Source organism: Falco rusticolus, chromosome 6 (assembly GCF_015220075.1).
Source record: "Falco rusticolus isolate bFalRus1 chromosome 6, bFalRus1.pri, whole genome shotgun sequence".
Taxonomy (NCBI): domain Eukaryota; kingdom Metazoa; phylum Chordata; class Aves; order Falconiformes; family Falconidae; genus Falco; species Falco rusticolus.
The window spans coordinates 69867731-69886355 of NC_051192.1; the positions used below are offsets into that span (position 1 = coordinate 69867731).

At 37.4% G+C, this 18625-nt stretch overlaps 1 protein-coding gene across 1 annotated transcript in view; it reads right to left on the reverse strand.

Annotated features, from left to right (window-relative positions):
- The window catches only part of CSMD1 (CUB and Sushi multiple domains 1), a 1210601-nt gene that overhangs the window by 88172 nt on the left and 1103804 nt on the right, over positions 1 to 18625 (reverse strand). The window contains exons 48-49 of the mRNA XM_037392820.1: positions 18385 to 18531; positions 5509 to 5697 (exon numbers count right to left, since the gene is read on the reverse strand). Of these exons, the coding sequence (XP_037248717.1) occupies positions 5509 to 5697; positions 18385 to 18531 (336 nt within the window). The remainder of the gene's footprint in view (positions 1 to 5508; positions 5698 to 18384; positions 18532 to 18625) is intronic.

Here is an 18625-nt window from a genome sequence, read left to right on the forward strand (position 1 = left end):
GTCATGGTACCATAAACACAATGCTCAAATTTGTTTTCAGTATTCCCAAGCTGTCACATTTGATGCATTTAAATTAAATACAACACAGTAATTTGCATATGATTATAATGAGGAGAGGTATGCATTATAAAATGATGAATGGTTAGTTCATTTCAGTTGTTGCTTCCATCTGGAATCTGTCAAATTGCTAATAGAAGTAGAACTGTAGGAATGATCCAAAATAAGGGCTTCCTTTGTAACACCTTAAGCAGTGCTGCTTTTAGCAAAATTGAGTGTCTCTCCCTCAGTAGGTAAGGGCTGTGCTCCTGCCACTAGAAGGAGCAGCACTGGCACAGAAAAGGGAGAGGTGATAAGGAATGGGTTCTTAACGCCCACACTTACTGCTCTTAATGGAGTTAGAGAAAGTGGAGAAGGAGGATAAAAGCAAGTTCTGCTGCTTCTGGGAGCAGGTCTTTGTATTAGGAGTCACTCCCCACAAGGTGACCACTGCAGGAGCAGTATATTTTCAGGGCTCCGCTGTACTCAATATAGGTACTAATTTTATATAGGTACTAATTATAGGTACTAACATGTACTCATGTTAACAGAGCTGCATCTGGTTCAGCACTCTACCTGCTCCCCTAATAAGCAATTTAATCCTTTACCTACAACTAGAACCAACTCTGACCCTCTGTCACATTACCAGAATTTCATGCAAAATTGATTGCATGCTGAATTGACAGAAAGTTAAACTGTCACTCTATTTTACTACAACATAAAAATGCCTATACATTCTCCTTTTCCAGTCACACTTACTGTGAAATATTTCAGTGTCTCCAGAGCCTTGCACTATGTCCCTCCCTGGCCTCTCAGTTATTTTTCTGCTTTGTGGCAATAGATCCGAATGCTTGATGTAGAATGTAATTGGAATAAGATTTAACTTCTCAACTTTTTCAGGTCTCCTTTCTGACATCAAAACAATCTCTGTGTTAAGTGTGTATACATTTAATTGTATAAAACTAAAATACAAAACTATCGGTCTAACCACTCATCCATGTATATGAACATCTATACATACAGGTGGACCTTATTCTAGTTCCCTTTAAATATTTCAGACATTAATTAACTTCAAATAACTTAGTGGTTTCTATGGAGCAAGAAGAATTTATTTTGTCATTTGAGAAGAAACAAAAAGCCTGTTTAGTTCATGTTAGCAGCAAATACTTCTGTTAGCATTTGCTCTTCACCTTTAGTAACAACTTCTCTAGAAACTACTGAAAAGTTCAAGACTGAGTAGTTCTTATGTGCAAGTTTAAAGAACAACAGATGTACAACACTCAGGTCACAACCAGGTGAGCTTATCAGTTATGTCAGCTCTGATGCCATGTCCAGTGTACCAAAGCACCTCAAAAATCTATGCTTACCTGTCACAGTTCACCACTTTTTGTGTGTACCTCAGCCCTCTACTGTCTCTTTCCTCCGCTCCTGCTGAACCCTGTACTGCTACATTGTGAGGTTACTCTCACTGCTGCTTCAGCCACTAATCACAAAAGCAGTTTTGGCATTCTGGCTCTGTTCCTGTTACAGTCTGTTGTTGTTTGCTTCTCCCCCAGAAACTAGGATTAGAAAGAAATACTCCTGTTGCTACTAATTTCTTGAGGCTGCTAATGGCTTTTAGAACAGTAGTGTGCAAACAAAACATATCAGCACAGCCAGTTTCACTAAATAGCAAGTACTTTGATGTCTGAAGAAAAGTTAGCTGAAGTAAACTGAAACAGCATATCGTCTTTGGACAGTGGAAACAAGTCACTGCTGTCCCACACCCAAGTATTTTGAAGCTCCCAGCTTCCCATATGATTGAAAAATGATAAAGAATGATGTCAGAAAATCTTCTGACTTGAGGAACCGTCAACATGCCTCTTAGGTCAATGATTAGATGAGACTGCCAGGTTCCAGCTGGGAGATGTGCATTCAGAGTATAAAAGATACATAACTCAACCTTAATTGTCTTTATTATCTTGCACAGCAGAAAAATATACTTCCTCCAAAGAACAGGTAATCAACACAAATGGAAAAGCCTTTTACTACCTAGAAACTGATAGGCAGTTTTAGTCACTCTTTGATGTTCCACATGTGTTACTGGAATTTACTTCTTACCAAAATCAGTAAATTTAGAGTTTAAAGCAATCCTTTAAAATATCTATACACCTATATAATTTTAAGATGCTAATGTATTATTCATATTTAAAGCATGCAAGTTCACTGCATATAGAAGAGAAGCTGGAGACTGCATTATAGTCAGACACTGAGTTTATTTCCATACACTGTAAAATCTCTAAATTTAACGCACAAGCATTTATCATCTAGTGACCTGTTTCTGGCATTGAACATAGTGCTGAGAAAAAGTATTTAAATACCCTAAAATTAAAGGTAGCAAGAGAGGAGGCCCTAAAAGTGGGATTCATAACAAAAAAACTCTTGAGTGGCTTATGTCTGTGACATCCAATCAGAAACATCAGGGAGAACCATGCCACAGAAATACTAGTTCTCCGGCTTGGATACATACAAGAATAACAAAGAAACCAAAAGGGCTATGTAGCCATAGGGCTGTGGGTGCAAAAAACAGTTGGTTATGAATGGTCATCTAGTCTATTCTCCTATCACAAGCCAAAATTATACTTGACCAGTGTTCATCTAATTTGTTCCTGAAAAACTTCCAATAATGAAAAGTCCATATTCTCCAAAGGGAATATATTCCAGTGTTTCACAGCCCCTCTGAGAAAAGAAGAAAAAAATAAAGGTCTAACTTCAGATCCTGTTGAAATAAACTTAGCTGTAATTTCTCTGTCCAGAAAGGGCATTTATAAGTATTTCATTCCTCTTTGGAGCTACTTTTAGCCTATTAGAGGTTTCCAGGTTTCCCCTCAAACTTCTGGTTTTTTTAGTCTACAGTAGTATGCTTCTCACTGTTTTGTATTTTGAAATATGATCATAGGTCTAGAGTACATTATAAAAGGAAACAGGGATTTGAAACTCTTAAACTGTGCTACTTACCTCACATTTTTTATTTTAAGACTGGTTGCTAAGAGGGATATTTTTTGCATAACAAGATTCAGCAAAAAGGTAAAAGCCCAAGTTTAATTTCATGCTCAAACACACAGAATAGTTAATTTTATGAAGAAGTTTGGTGGTCCCAGGCTCAAGGTTCTTGAGCAAAATGCAAATGGATCTTTTCAAGCCAGCTCCATAAAAACACTTAAAGTCTTCTACCCCAGGTCAGACATGGAATCCCATTATGGTCCTGGAATAACCTTTGTTTAGCACAGCAAAAAGTACAAGGATCTCTAGCTCTGCAGTGTGGTTCTATCCACTTCAGCAAGCACAGAGGTATCAATAGTAACAGTAGTTGGAATCAGGATTTTAAGCAGGAAATGTTGGCTTCAACTATATTTTTTATCATGACTGTCATAGGTTTCCAGCCTTTCCAAGTACCCACAGTCCAGACAAGAGAACTTCTTCCTTAAAGTAGGCATCTCCAGTTTTCTTTTATAAACCTACTAGGGAGTAACTCCAATGGTGAAGAGCAGCCAAGTGTTCTTCAAGACTCCTTAAAATTATTTTTAACTCTTAAGAATGAGTGGGAGAAAATCAGGAAGAAAAAAGTCAAAGGCTGAGTCCTGTCTATGAAGAACAGTTGGGATAAAGAAGGGTGTTTGCTCACACCTCCCAGAGGAGCACAGCCACTCCGTCACACTGGCACTGCCACCACGTCTCCAGACATCTGCAGCCCTGCACTCCTGCTCCATATGGACCCTGACAAATTGCTTTCGGTTTTTTATGCTAACTGCTCTTCTTGCCAAGCTTTTCTCTCATTTTCTCTTATCACCTATTCACCCCTGAGCCTCAGCCTTCTTTTTCTACGCTCCCCCAGCACAGGGATCTGGACGCGAGCTAAGCAGTGGCCAAGGTGACGCATGTGGTTGCCAGGATCATTACTGGGGCCTGTACTACGTCCTCTCAGCAGCTATCTACTGCTATTGCATACAAATTGCTATTTTTGCTGCTTATAAATATTTTGAACATAGCATGGCTCACATTTCTCTTTTTCCTTCTCATATGAAATAAAAGCAATCACAATACTTTCAAATGTCCTACATAGGAGTCAAGTTCTTCATACATTGTCCATTATTACATGCATCTGCACTTGGGAAGACCAGAATTGAAAAATATCTTCTGACCCTACCAGATTAACCCTTATTATATGTGTTCATATTAAAACTGATCTTGTTATATTAAATATGCAAAAAATAACTCCTCTTTTTTGATAATACAATCACATTTGATTTCAAATGTTACCTCTGACACAGTCAAGTTATTAATATACAAATATAACCCTGCAGGACTGGTTTTACAGAAATTTCAGACTTAATCAAAAGCATTTTTATTGGGAAACATTCTATAATGGAATCCTTGAGCTGGACCAAAGGTGTAATTTTAATGAATTTTCAGAGAGAATGCATGTATTTTGGTAACACATATTTAATAACCTTAGAAACATACTTTCCATTTCAGAGTTTATTGAACACTATATGCTTCATCCAGACATACAAGTTTGGAATAATTGTGTCACAGTTATAACAGTGGCATATTAAAATTGAGGAATTCTACATTAATAAGATCTTTATAGTAAAGATTAAACTCATTTACTATCTCCAAAATCTTTTTTCCCCTGCTGCTAACAGAAATCTATGTACACACAGCCACATACATTACTGAAATTATAAATACGGCTTAAAATTAAAGAATAAAATGTATTTGTGAACATGCTGCATTGCTAAAATTTCACAGCTATTTCTTGCACATAGTATAAAATAACAAGGACACAGTGTCTGAAGTATTTTGTTATTTTTTTTAGTCTGCTTAATTTTTGTTCAGAATTTATTACTGGCTGGGACTCTGTTCCCTGGTTATCCATGATAAAGTCCTGGACCTCATGTCAAGTCCTACACACATCTGCACATTTTTCCTCCCTCTAACTTTCTGTGAATTATTCCATTCTGCCCTTAAAATTGGTGACTGTTTTCTTAAATTGTTCAAAGAACTGTTCTCTCTATTATTCAGAACTCTTTACACACCTTATTATGTTCAGATACAGTTTTCTGTCTTTAAGCATTGCTTATAAAGCGATTTTCTAAAATAATCAAATGCATGCCAGAAAACTACTGAATTTTTATTTAAAAGTTCTGTAATACAACAATACTATGAGCCGTGGACTGTTTAGATATGTATTTTACTAAACAAAAAAGTGCTGAAAATGTATTTTTCATTTGGTCTGTATTTGACTACATTACTTCTTAATACTTCAGCTCTGCACATATTAAGTACACAATTCAATATGTATTTGGATAAATTCATTATGTCAGTGTGTCTCTTGGCATACAGCAGTATTGACAATGCTGTATCTGTTTTGTAAAATATTCTTTGCAATGACATTACAGAAGCATACTCAAAAAGAAAACATTATCTTACCTTGGCAGATTGGCACAGGAGAATCCCACTGATACATGCCATTTTGGTGGCGCCTACATGTCGCGTTACTGTGACCAATCATTCTATAGCCAGGTTTGCAGTAATAGCGAACTTTACTTCCAGCAGGACCCCCTGTTTTATTTACAATTCCACCATTTCTCAAGACAGGGTTTAAGCTGCAATAGGGAGCTAAATGCCAAAAAAAGGGACATTATTAAAACCACATAAAACACACGTCATGTACCAAGCTCTCATTATTTATGATATGTGCAAACTTTGAATGCCATTAAAATTAGTACAGAATTCTTTACATTACACTTTTGGAATCCTCAGTGAAGATTCAGACTTCTTATGCAGAAATACCATGAAGTTAAAAAACACAGTCTATAATCATAAGCCAGTTTATGCTATTGTACATAAGGAAGCTGCAATCAGGAAACATATAGATGATTCAGTAAGTTCACTCACAATAAACTAATTCAAATTTGATACATTTATAAATATAAAACTTTACTGAACCACACAATATACAAAACAAACAAAAATGAACAATTTTATTTTAAAAATCCAGTGAACTTAGACATCCAAGTAGAAAATGTATCCTTTTGCCAAATATGTTAAAAATTTGCATGACCATAAACTGATTCCTCAGATGCGTTTGTTTCCACATCAAAATTAATGTAATTTTAAAGTACACTTCCCCAAAGATATTACATGACAACTGTATTAAATTTTTAGCAAAAGAATGTAACTTGAGTGCAGCTTCTTAAATGTTGAATTTACACTACATCTGAAGATAGAATGTACTTGTTTAAATCTAAGTTTTGAAATGAAACTAAACCTTGCTAACCTTAATCATTACTACTACAAATACTTTTCATAGAGAGGTTTTCCTGACCAGTGTGGTCGTCAAGAACATGTGACATATAGGTGAAATGTTTAGACATGTCCTGAAGAAGTAAAAAAAAAGCACACAATGCATAATTGTGTCAAAAGTGAATAATAAAGACCTTTTTAAAAAAAAAATCCAAGATTGCAATACCTGTACATAAGGATGGAGTATGATTACCCAAGCCAGATCCAGGGGTCAAGCAAAGGCATAGGATAGTTTGACATACATGTGGAGTTTAACACAAATTTGTTTCTTGCATGCAAACATTTTTCACTGATAAAAACAATACAAAATAATTACCTTAACTTTATATTGATGTACAAGTCACCGCACATTTGCAGCAGTGCACCATGTCAAGCTTACACAGATTAGTATCTTTTCAGAAGAAGCATGGTAACGACATGGATTGCAGAAAATAAACCTGGCTAAACATCCACCACCGAAATAAGCCTATGAACTTTTTCACAGGGAAGACAGTATTGAACTTCACTGATAACTATGTCAGTACCAAGCACACCGAGACTGTAACTGCTGCTACAATACTAACTCTCTACACTATACTGAAACGTGTCTTAAGCATACTATGATGTTTGTATCATTATCCAGTAGATGTTGTGGTTTTATTTCACAAGTGCAAAAGTGCAGAATTTGGTTTACATCTATAAATATTTTTCATACTATTCATTCATTTCACACAACCCTGATTTCCTTCTTTCAGCTTTCAGTATCTAGCTCCCTCTTTTTCTTTTTCTTTTAATGCATATTTTGTCACCCTATGGTGCAACTATGATATCAATTACCACCTAACGAGGGATGTTTCTGTTCATTCACTATGGAGAGATAAGGTTGATTAGACTACCAATTGAGATGCTTCCTTTAAGTGTCTAGGTTCAGATGCTAAAGGTATCCAAGTCAATATTCCTAAGAAATGCTACCCAACAAAAGCAGCAAAACTAGGTCCTACATTAAAGAAGCTGAAAAATGTAGTCATCTGTTGAGATTATATTAAACTACAGTTCTCAATTAAGCAAGATTATTTCTACTTGAAATATCATTTTTATACATTCTTTCACTTGGGGGGTTATTGGAAAAAAATATATAAAAAGGGAAAAAAAACCCAAAAGCCAGGTTAAAAATCAGTAAGCTAGGATAGTTGAGTAAAACAATTGTTTGGCACCACATTCTGCATCCCTTATAAGCACAGTGACATTCAGTTACACGGCTAACTAAATGAAATAAATTACTAAAACACTGTTTAAATTTAAAAGGGGATTTGACCTCTAAAGAAGCACAATAAATATGGATATTTTTTTTTTCAATCTACTGAAGAAAAAATGATACTGTTATTGCAACATAAGCTGGTTAAGACTAAAAGACCACTGGATAAGAATACTAAAGTCATCTCCAGTAACCTTTTAAGCACTATTTAATTTTAAATATCCTAGGAGACCTTACCAACAGCAGGTGAGTCCTAAACATATTATGCCATTCAGACAAAACTTTAAATTTATCTCCTCAGTACTATAATTCTAAACAGAAAATATTTGCCATATGATGTATAAACCTGTGGCCCGGTAATACAGTGTTGCCTTTGCTAGTAACAGGTTACAGACTTTTTACTGAGTTTGTAAGTCCTCAGGACCAAGGTTTGTCAGGTTTGTGTCATCTCAACCTTTTTTTGACCTGCCTGCAGCTTGGTTTTTACTTTCTTTAGGTTTAACAGCTTTTTTTTTTTTTTTATTTCCCCTCTGGTCAAGTGGGTACAGGGGAATTATTTTACTTTAGAATTATGTTTATAATTTCCTATTATCTTTTTATGGTACAATCATACCTTTATATAGGTACTTATAACAAGCAATTATTCTCTATAGAATAAGATATTTAGGTCTCTAGTATGGTGATGTATAGACAAACAGAGGCCTTGAGAGGTGGGGACACAGGATATAGTTAGAGAAGCAGAGGCATGGTACACTAAGAGGGTGACAACCTGTGCGCTGTCTAAAGCTATACACAACTCACCAGTGATCAGTTAAAAAACTTGTAACTCAGAGCTGAGCAAAAACGATTTTCAGTAAAAGAGCAAAAAAAATAGTAACTACACGTAAAATGAAGTATATACAGTAGAATCACGTGTAACTTAAATTTGACCAACAGCAGGGTGTAAAAATGTGTTACCCACAAAAATGATTCTACGTGGATCTTAAGAGTGAGGAAGAAATCAGTATCACAGTCTTCCTGTTGAAGAACTCCAGCTGCTGATGGCCTGCAGTATCTCCCCCAACATACAAACACCAAACTGAAGCACTGCCAGCGAAAGCATGACTGTAGCACCAGGGAATAGGTTATAGTGGGAAGTGTGTCTACAACAATTCTAACCATACTGTTTTTCTGTATAGTAGCTTCCACATATTCTTCCTTTTTCTTCTTTTTTTCCTGTAACTAATTTATCTGGTCTAGTAATTCTTTTACTAAACTGCTAATGTGTCAGTTATATTAACAGTAAATTCTTGGCTAGACACTTAAAACGTAGGCTTTTCCCCATAACAAGATTTTGAGTATAACAGGTCATACCTTTATCTTCTGATTACCAGGGAGCTTACTGCCATTTTTTTAGCTGTAGTTAATTTCAATAATATATAGTATATATGAACCTCCAAAGAGATCAGCTTTAAAATGGCATGAAATATGGAACATTCGGGCTGCTGAATTACACAGAATGATGCCAAAATACTGCAAATTTCATGGAGGGCCACAGGGGAAATCTATTAGCCATAATTTTTGCTTATGTTGTAATAATTAGTAATGCCCAGAGCCCAAAGGCATAGTTTAAGCTCTCCAGTGAACTAACTGGTGTTCAGAAAAAAATCAAGCAGAAATATCATTGAACTGAGACAAAGGAATTGATATAAAAAACCAAAAGGAACAGCAATGTTGCTCAGAATTTATTTCATCATCACTTTGGCAAGTGTACTTAATCCCTAATGGTCATTACTGTAGACCTCCTATAGAAATCCATATCCTCCTTCCCCAGCTACCTTGATGACTCCTGATGATCTGTTGCTTTCAGCCATCATTTCAACCTACTGTCACTAGTGCTCACTTCTCCTGCCACCCCAGTGTCTCACTGAGTGGTAGCAGCTGCATGGGACTGCAGGAAATTGGGAAGAAGAGATCTGGGAACAGAAATGTCTTGGTAAAGTTTTGTGGTCACTGGAAATTGTGCAAGTTAAAGGCAGAGGTTCAAGTGTGAAAATAAAGCTATGACCTATGTTTGACTGGATAGGAAGGTTATAAGTGGAAAAAAAAGAGAGAGAAAATATTTGACACATAGGTACTGGGTTTAAGAGCCCAGGGGAAGAACAGTCATGGCAGATTATGCAATGAAACAAGAAAAGGAAGGGCGGGATTGCAGGCTAAGGGCCAGTGATGGAAATGAGAGGAAGAGAAGGATCTGGTTAGCTATTAGAAGTGGCATCAAAAGGATGGATGTATCAGAGACTGACATTAATTCAGAATAAAATATGACAGAAGAAAACCATATGTATGTATGATTCATGGAAAGAAACTGGAAATAAAAATATATACAGTAAATCGGAATTGATTAGTGGGAGCCAAAAGATCAGACTGAAGCAAGGAAGAAGCAAGATAACAAATAATGGGAGATATTGTAAAGAGAAAGCAAGGGATATTAAGATAGGAAGCTAGAAGGGTAAGAAAGATCGACAAGAGCTGGATAAAGAACTTACATTATCTACCAGAGAACCACTAAAAGTAGACTGATTTGTAGGGAAGGGTAGAACAAGGATGGAGATCAGAGAAAGGTCGGGGAGCACAGCTAGACTGGCTTGGCAAAGGTATTTTGACCAGAATGAGTGTGAGGTTTGGGACAAAGTAGGTATACTGAATGCGACTACACAAAGCAAGGTGAATTCCTTGAAGTACAATGAATAGTTCAACAGAAGGTAGTACAGAAATGATCTCACATATCAGAAAGGGGCTGTGCCCACAGATTAGCAAACTTTACAATTCCATGACTGTTAAGAGTATCCCTAAAACCCATAATAATGTGCATTTTGTGATATGAATCATAAATTTTTGGATAACTTATATTTAAAACAGTTATTTACCATAGATTGAATCCATCTGCTCTTTCGGAAACTTTTGTTAATGACATCTGAAAGCAGTGCCAGAGGACAGCAACAATGATGCAGGCAAGCACTGCTTGTAGTCCTCATCCATGTCAAAGCCCTACCAAAACTCATTGTATTTTGTGCTGCAAAGGCAGTGAAATATGAATAGAAAAAGCTGATACTCAAACAATTTATTATGTCTAAGCTACACACGGCATAAAAAGAAGGAAAGCATTTGAAGCAAATTATCTAAAATTCTGAAGATGGATTTTAGTTTACAACTCTGAAAAATCTTGTTGAAGACTAACACTTGTTGAGACAGAGAAGGGATACTGATAACACTCCATACAATTCCCTTCATAATCTACAGTTCGGTAATTTTTAATCTGTTCTTTAAACAGAACTCTCCTCAGAGTCCAGAATGAAGCATACACAACATCTTCGAGGATCAGGAACTGACAAACTAAATGAAGAACCACACACAAGACAATAAATGAAAAATGTCTGAAGAAGTGGAGTGCAAGTAAATGCTTGAAGAATGTCAGACTAAAAACTATAGCCACTGTCAGCTGAGTGAAAATTCAGGGTTAAAGCAGGAATCTCTACAGACTGCTCAGAAAATATTGCAGCCTTGTATCAAGGACTACTAAGATAAAATGCTGGTTTTGTCCCAGCCAGTTTCCTACAGAGCACCTGTCCTGGAATATCATGAGGCTTAGCTGAAATAGATGCAATGACACAGGAGTGCTCTCATCTAGGAATGACAATGTTTTACCACAAAAATGTGATAAACTTCTATGAAGCCATTCTAGTGACCTGAAATAGTTTTACATTTACAGATTTAATTTACAATTTACTTTTCCAAATGATATGGCATCCACATTCTTTCAAGGCCTCTTAAACACCAGTAGTTTTTGTAATGCAACATATTGAACACTTTCAGCTCATTTATAATCACAACATCCATTTGTCACTTGCAACTGAAGACCAACAGGGTAATAACTGCCTAGCTAAATCACATATCACCTAGTCAACTTATGTGTGGACAGCAGCATAGATAAACACTGATAAGAGTTATCAGTCAACAAGATAAAAACTTGCATTTGCAGGACCATACCCTTCCCTTCACAAAGAATATTCTCTTAAGGGCTGGAACATTTAAACATTTATGCTGAGATATTTTTTTTCTGTTTGAAATATTCTGTCTAAGGGAAGGTCAATTAAATAACTCCGAATTACAAAATAAAATCATTTGAAACTGGATGTCCAACCCCCCCCCCCCCCGATGATTTTGTAAGTCTCAGTCACACAGTGAACACCATGACATTTACTCTAAGAATTTATTTTAGCAAAGGACTTAATTTCCCAGCAGTATTTTTGATCGATACTTCAGACAGAAACTAATACGAAGAAGATACTTATAACTATTCACTGGAACAGTCCTATGTTTGAAATTATAAATAAACAAAATACCTTCTTTCAAATCACATGTTGCTTTTGTTTAGTTTATATGCTAGATTTTTTGTTGACAGATAAAAGTCACAGCTTAGTCCACTGCTTCCTTCTAACTTTCCCATTTGGATACTTACTTGTCTTTATCATCATATTACCAAGGGATCTTATGTCCTTTGTGCTGCTATTCTGTAAATATCCAATAGGCAGAGGTTTACTATCATCCTCACTTTAGACAGACTCACTTTACAGATAAGAAATCAGGAACTGGCTGAAGTAATTAGTTATGGACACAGAAGAAAACAAAACCTACCTCTTCTGTTTACTGAAACATTTCCTTAATTAAGGGACCATCCATTCCACATGTTATTTTTCACTTTATAATGTACAGAATCAACAAGGAGATTAATACTCAAACAAGCAACAAAAAAAAGGGTCAGGCGGTCTTTCTTTTGCAGTTATCTCTGTTTCAGCTGGGATGGAGTTAATTATCTTCTTAGGAGATAGTACGGTGCTGTGTTTTGGATATGATGTGAGAACAGTGTTGATAGCACACAGGATTTTTTAGTTGTTGCTAGGTAATGATTATACTAAGTCAAGGACTTCTCAGTTTCTCAGGCCCTGCCAGTAAAAAGACCAGAGAGGCACAAGGAATTGGGAAGGGACACAGCCAGGACAGCTGGCCCAAACTAGCCAAAGAGGTATTCCATACCATGAGATGTCAATCTCTGTATATAAACGGGGGGGTTTGGGATCATTTCTTGAGCACTGGTGTGCATCAGTCGGCAGGTAGTGAGCATTGTGCACCATGTGTTCCTTTTTTTCTTTCCCTCTGGATTTTATTCTTTCCCTCTGGATTTTATTCTTTCCCTCCCCCTTTTTATTATAACTGTTATTGTCATCATTGTTATTATTGTTCTTTCATTTTTATTCTATTTCATTTATTAAATTGTTCTTACAATTCAACCCTCAAACTTTCATTCTTTTCCAACTCTCCTCCTCATCCCCCTGGGTGAGAAGGGAGTGAGTGAGCAGCTGGGTAGTACTTAATAACCAGCCAGGGTTAAACCATGCCAGCAGTTTATTTTTAAATCTAGTAAGCAAGCAGTATGAAAACAAGGTAAATTTGCGAAGGCCGATTCCCTCTTTAGTGATATAATTGTGAACATCTGCCTCTTCAAAAATTACATATCTGACTAAATAACCTGCTATTTATAGCACAGATGTTCTTACTGATTGTTCAACTTTTATAAATGGTCCTGTTTATATTCCTTGTGATTCAAAGTACTGCATAAAACTCTGCTGTGTGACTTTCCTGCTGTATTTACAACAGCAAATCACCACCTTAAAGTTTAGGAACCACAGAAGAAACTATAAAGAGTCTGATGAATTTTTTCATACAGTTCCTTCATCATTTGTAACCAGCTACTGGAAAATGCAAGGAGAAACCCAAACCAATCAACAGCCTTTTCTTTCAAATTGAAATAGAAAGGACGTAGTAACAGTTGTTTCCCAGGTACAAAGCTTAAAAATAAGATTAAATGAATGGTGAAGAATTAAGATTCTTGCAATAACAGATGAGGTTACAAAAGCAGAATTAAGGTGGGGTGGGTTGACCCTGGCTGGATGTCAGGTGCCCACCAAAACTGCTCTATCACTCCCTCTCCTTAGCTGGACAGGGGAGAGAAAATAAAAGGCTCATGGGTCAAGATAAGGACAGGGAAGGCATCACTCAGCAATTACTGTCATGGGCAAAACAGACTCCACTTAGGGAAAATTAATGTAATTTATTACTAATCACATCAGAGTAGGATAATCAGAAATAAACCCAAATCTTAACACACCTCCCCCTCCACCCCTCCCTTCTTCCTGAGTGTGCTGGTTTTGGCTGGGATAGAGTCAATTTTCTTCCTAGTAGCTAGTACGGGGCTATGTTTTGAAATTCTGCTTGAAACAATGTTAGTAATGCAGGGATGTTTTTGTTATTGCTGAGCAGTGTTTACACAGAGTCAAGGACTTTTCTGTTTCTCACACCACCCCACCAGTGAGCAGCTTCACAGTGGGCAAGAAGCTGGGAGAGGACACAGCCAGGACAGCTGGCCCCAAACTGACCAAAGGGATATTCCATATCATATGACATCATGCTCAACATATAGTGTTGGGAGTAGAAGGAAGGCGGGGACTTTGAGTGATGGTGTTTGTTACACATGATGGAGCCCTGCTTCCCTGGAGATGGTTGAATGCCTGCCTGCTGATGGGAAGTGGTGAATTAATTCCTTAATTTGCTTTGCTTGCGTGCGTGGCTTTTGCTTTACCTATTAAACTGTCTTTATTTCAAACTACAAGTTTTCTCATTTCTACTCTTCCAACTTTCCCCAATCCCACTGGAGCAGAGCGGGTGGCTGTGTGGTGCTTAGTTGCCAGCTGGAGTTAAACCATGACCCTGGGCTCAACTTCACTCCCTATTTCTCTACCTCTCCTCCCCCAGCAGCACAGGGGGATGGGGAGTGGGGGTTGTAGTCAGTCATCACACATTGTTTCTGTTGCTCCATCCTCCTCAGGGGGAAGACTCCTCACACTCTTCACCTGCTTCAGCATGAGGTCCCTGCCATGGAGGACAGTCCTCCACAAACTTCTCCAACATGAGTTTTTCCTATGGGCTACAGTTCTTCATGGGCTGCTCTAGCATGGGGGCTTTCCACAGGGTGCAGTCCTTCAAGAACAAACTGCTTTAGTGTGTCTCCCGTGGGGTCACAAATCCTACCAGCAAACCCACTCCAGTTTGGGCCTCTCTCTCCACAAGTCCTGCCAGGATTCTGCTCCAGCATGGACTTCCCACGAGGTCATAGACTCCTTCAGGCATCAACCTGCTCCAGGATGGGGTCCTCCACAGGATGCAGGTGGATATCTGCTCCACTGTTAACTTCCATGGGCTGGGGGCACAGCCTGCCATGGCCTTCACCACAGGCTGCAGAGGTATCTCTGCTGCAGTGCCTGGATCACCTCCTGCCCCTCCTTCTTAGTGTCTGCAGAGTTGTTTCACTCACTTATTCTCTTACTACTGTCTTCTGACTGCTGGTGCACTTTTTTTCCCCCTCCTTCTTAAATGTGTCATCCCAGAGGTGCTACCACTGTAGCTGATTACTTTAGCCTTGGCCAGCAGTGAGTCTGTCTTGGAGACGGCTGGCATTGGCTTTATCAGACATGGGGGAAGCTTCCAGCAGCTTCTCACAGAAGCCACCCCTGTAACACCCACCCACCAACCCCCCCCACCCAGCAACTACCAAAACCTTGGCATGCAAACCCAATACATAAGGTAAAATAGAGATCTATGGTGGGGTTTTTAATATGTATGGCTACAGTTCTATTAGTAGGCAATTGCAAATTAGCTAATTAACCACTTATTTAATTATTTACCCTTGAATCACTAACTAAAAGTTAAACAAAAGCCTGTAAACTTTATAGAGCAAATGTCAACTTGCAAAGTATCAAGCTAAGTACCTCTCTGCTTCCCAAATCACAGTGCCTGCAGTGGGTGTGCCAAGTAGTGTACTTTAATTCCTCCCATCACTACTTAAAAAAGTCATTCACCTTTTTCTTATGCTTTAATACTAGCTTGCTTGAGTAGAAATGTGCATACAGGGTTGTAAATTGTTGAGGAAGAGCAAAGGCAATCAGCATGTTCTGCAGGTGTCTTTCAAAGCAGTTTCAAACTTTCATCTCTCACAAAGTGAGTTTCCTAGCCTGGGCTCAGCAACTTCCACTTTCTGCACTCACAGATCTTCCCCATAAACTACATAGTTTTGGTGGAACCCAGCTGTACCAGGAAGTCAGGTTCAAGCACTACCAAACAATAAGCAAGCAAGCAAGCATAAATAAACAAATAAATGAACGAACGAACGAATAAATAAATAATAATAAAAACCAAAACAAAAAACCAGCATGCAATACCTTTTCCTTATATATTTGGCATCCATTTTGTGATTCTACCATACTATATCCCTTTCAAAGAATAAAAGGGAGTACTTCCATAGACCTGCAAGAAATTTTAACTGATGCTTCCCCTCTTAATTTCAGTATGCTATACAGATACTCACAAAATTAAGAGACGTCACTTAATATCTAGGTATTAGTGCAGTTAAGAAATTTATTATTTAGATTAAAATCATGCTATTGCATCTATAATATATCAAAGCCCTTATAAGAATACCCCTCTGTTGTAATGCTATAGCTCTTTTCTACTAAGATTTAGCAAAAAACCTTAAATCATGATAGAAAACATACAAGTAACGTTAGACAAATTGCTTACACAAACAAGGCCATGCATTAAAGAAAATATTAAGCATTCCTCTGAAAGCTTCTAGTACTTTTTAAAAGTGAAAAAAAATTTTATCTTCAAATGAAATCAGTTGTGACAAAACTACAATTTGCAAAATTTTGTGCATATGCATAGATGGAGAAGAAGGGGAGGGTTGTGGGAGGGCAGTAATTCATTTCAATGGGTTCTTCATTATGAGGAAACCTGCTGGCTCAGTCACAGCTGCCACAGTATCAATAGCCTTTTTGGGATCTTGTATTTTTCCTACTTTCATGATGTTGCTTTCCCTCATTAAGATTTAAATCCAATTGTTTATGCTGCTGCTCACTGCTAGTCTTCTTTCCTGCTGATTATATCCATTGAGTCTCATGTAAAATGTACAGAAGTTTAGAGAAAAGTGCAGACATTGTTAGTGAAACAGAAAAAGCAAAACAGTTGTTTGTTCCTAAAACATAGCCATAAGGATCTCTCTCCAGTCCCCCAATTTTTTTATTAGCTGTGGCTAGTGCCATAATATTGATGAACTAAGCCCAGCAATTAGTCAGGCCACTTCTTCACTACTGCAAAATGTTTTGTGTAGGCACAAACTTATTAAATAATTTCTTACTCCTCAAAAATCAGTCTCTGTAATAATTTGATACTTACAAAATAAATCCTTTACAGGAAGTCTGTTCTTGTAACCCTTCTATTACTTCCTCACAGAAGGCTCACTCCCTTCACTGCCACACATCTACGGGTTATCATCTGACAGAATCTCTTTGTTCCTTCTTCCACACTCCCAATCCATCTATTAGGTCCTGCAATTGCCTTTTTCCTATTAAAAACTAAATGAATTTTCAGTATGCTTAAAAACAACTTCCCTTTCCCCAGACCATCAGTTTCAGTTTGTCTGTAGTCATACTCCAAAGGCTGTTTGCAAGGTGGAGGTAATGCTTTTACTAACTGCTGGGGTTTGTTTGTTTGTTTGTTTCTTTTTCCTGACTGCTCATAGTTCTGCTTATAGTTCTTAAGTATGCAAAACAAAGAACATTGTTATTCTCTAAGCTCAGCGCTGAATTCTGTTCCAGTAACAAGAGAAACTTTCCACAGGTTACAGAGCCAGTGCCTGGGTAGTGCAGGAAAGGAGCAGCTCTGTGAAAATCATCTCCCTAAATGGCATTTAGCATGACTAAATATCTGCTGCTTGATAAAGCCTTCTTCTGAAACATTCTTATCATTCCTTTCTCTACCTAATTTATATCGACAATTATTACCCACCAAAATTAACACTTACAACCTTTACATTCCTAATCAAGTCCAAACACAGAAAATGCAAATGTTAACAACATACAGTAATTTTCACCTCCCTCTCCCTCTCCATCATGTAAATAATTCCTAAACCAAGCCTTTTAGGAGCAATGTGTCTGCAGATTTATGTGTGAAAACATCTTAAACAGACTGCTAACAGAATAAGGATCAATATGCCTACACAGAGAGTATAATCCAGTATTGCAATACAAGTAACTGAAACCGATTATTTTTGACGCTATTTAGATAGACTATTCAGATACTTCCATGTCACCAGAACAGCAGATTCACCTGCAGCCTGTTGAAGAAGTAAGGCGTTTTTCCCCCCCGATTTTCCATTTATTTGTACATGAAGCACAGTAGTAGTAGTAAGAGTTGTGAACTGCAGCTCAAGGAAATTTTAAACCTACTAATTGTGTACTGAATTACAGGTGGAGTACCACATACCATTTCAAGAACAAAAATTCTCACTCTTGAGTACTTCTGTGTAAACCTAAGGGCTACTCCTCCCACTAACATTTCAAAGGCCTTGCTCCAGGGTCTGGTAAGACAAGATAGCAGGTTGTACAGAGAAGTATTTATTGGAGAAGTATTAATATGGAGATCTTTGGCAAACTGGGAAAAAAGAGTCCAAGTCCTCTGCTTACCTTGAACTTGCAATAGAACGATTACATATGCTTAAAATATACATTATAATCAATTCTCTTCAGAGAAACAGACATTATATTACAAGTTCTAATTTGATACTAAATAGTATATGTACCCACAAAGTATAATTTAATAGAAATCATTAATACCTGAGTAACGGATCTTGAATCCTTTCTTGCTGGTTGCATGATCAGTTGACCAGCGAAGATATAGCTGATTCATTTTGCTTGTAAAGTTCAGCTGTCCAGTATGATTTCCACTTAAAGCAACCAGTAAAGGGCTTTGCCCAGAAGAACCTTCAGAGATAGACAAAGAAGCTATTGAAGTTTTAAAGTACTACCAGTTTCAGTAGTCTTTTTCATATTTTAACTCAGCTCTGAATGTGAATAT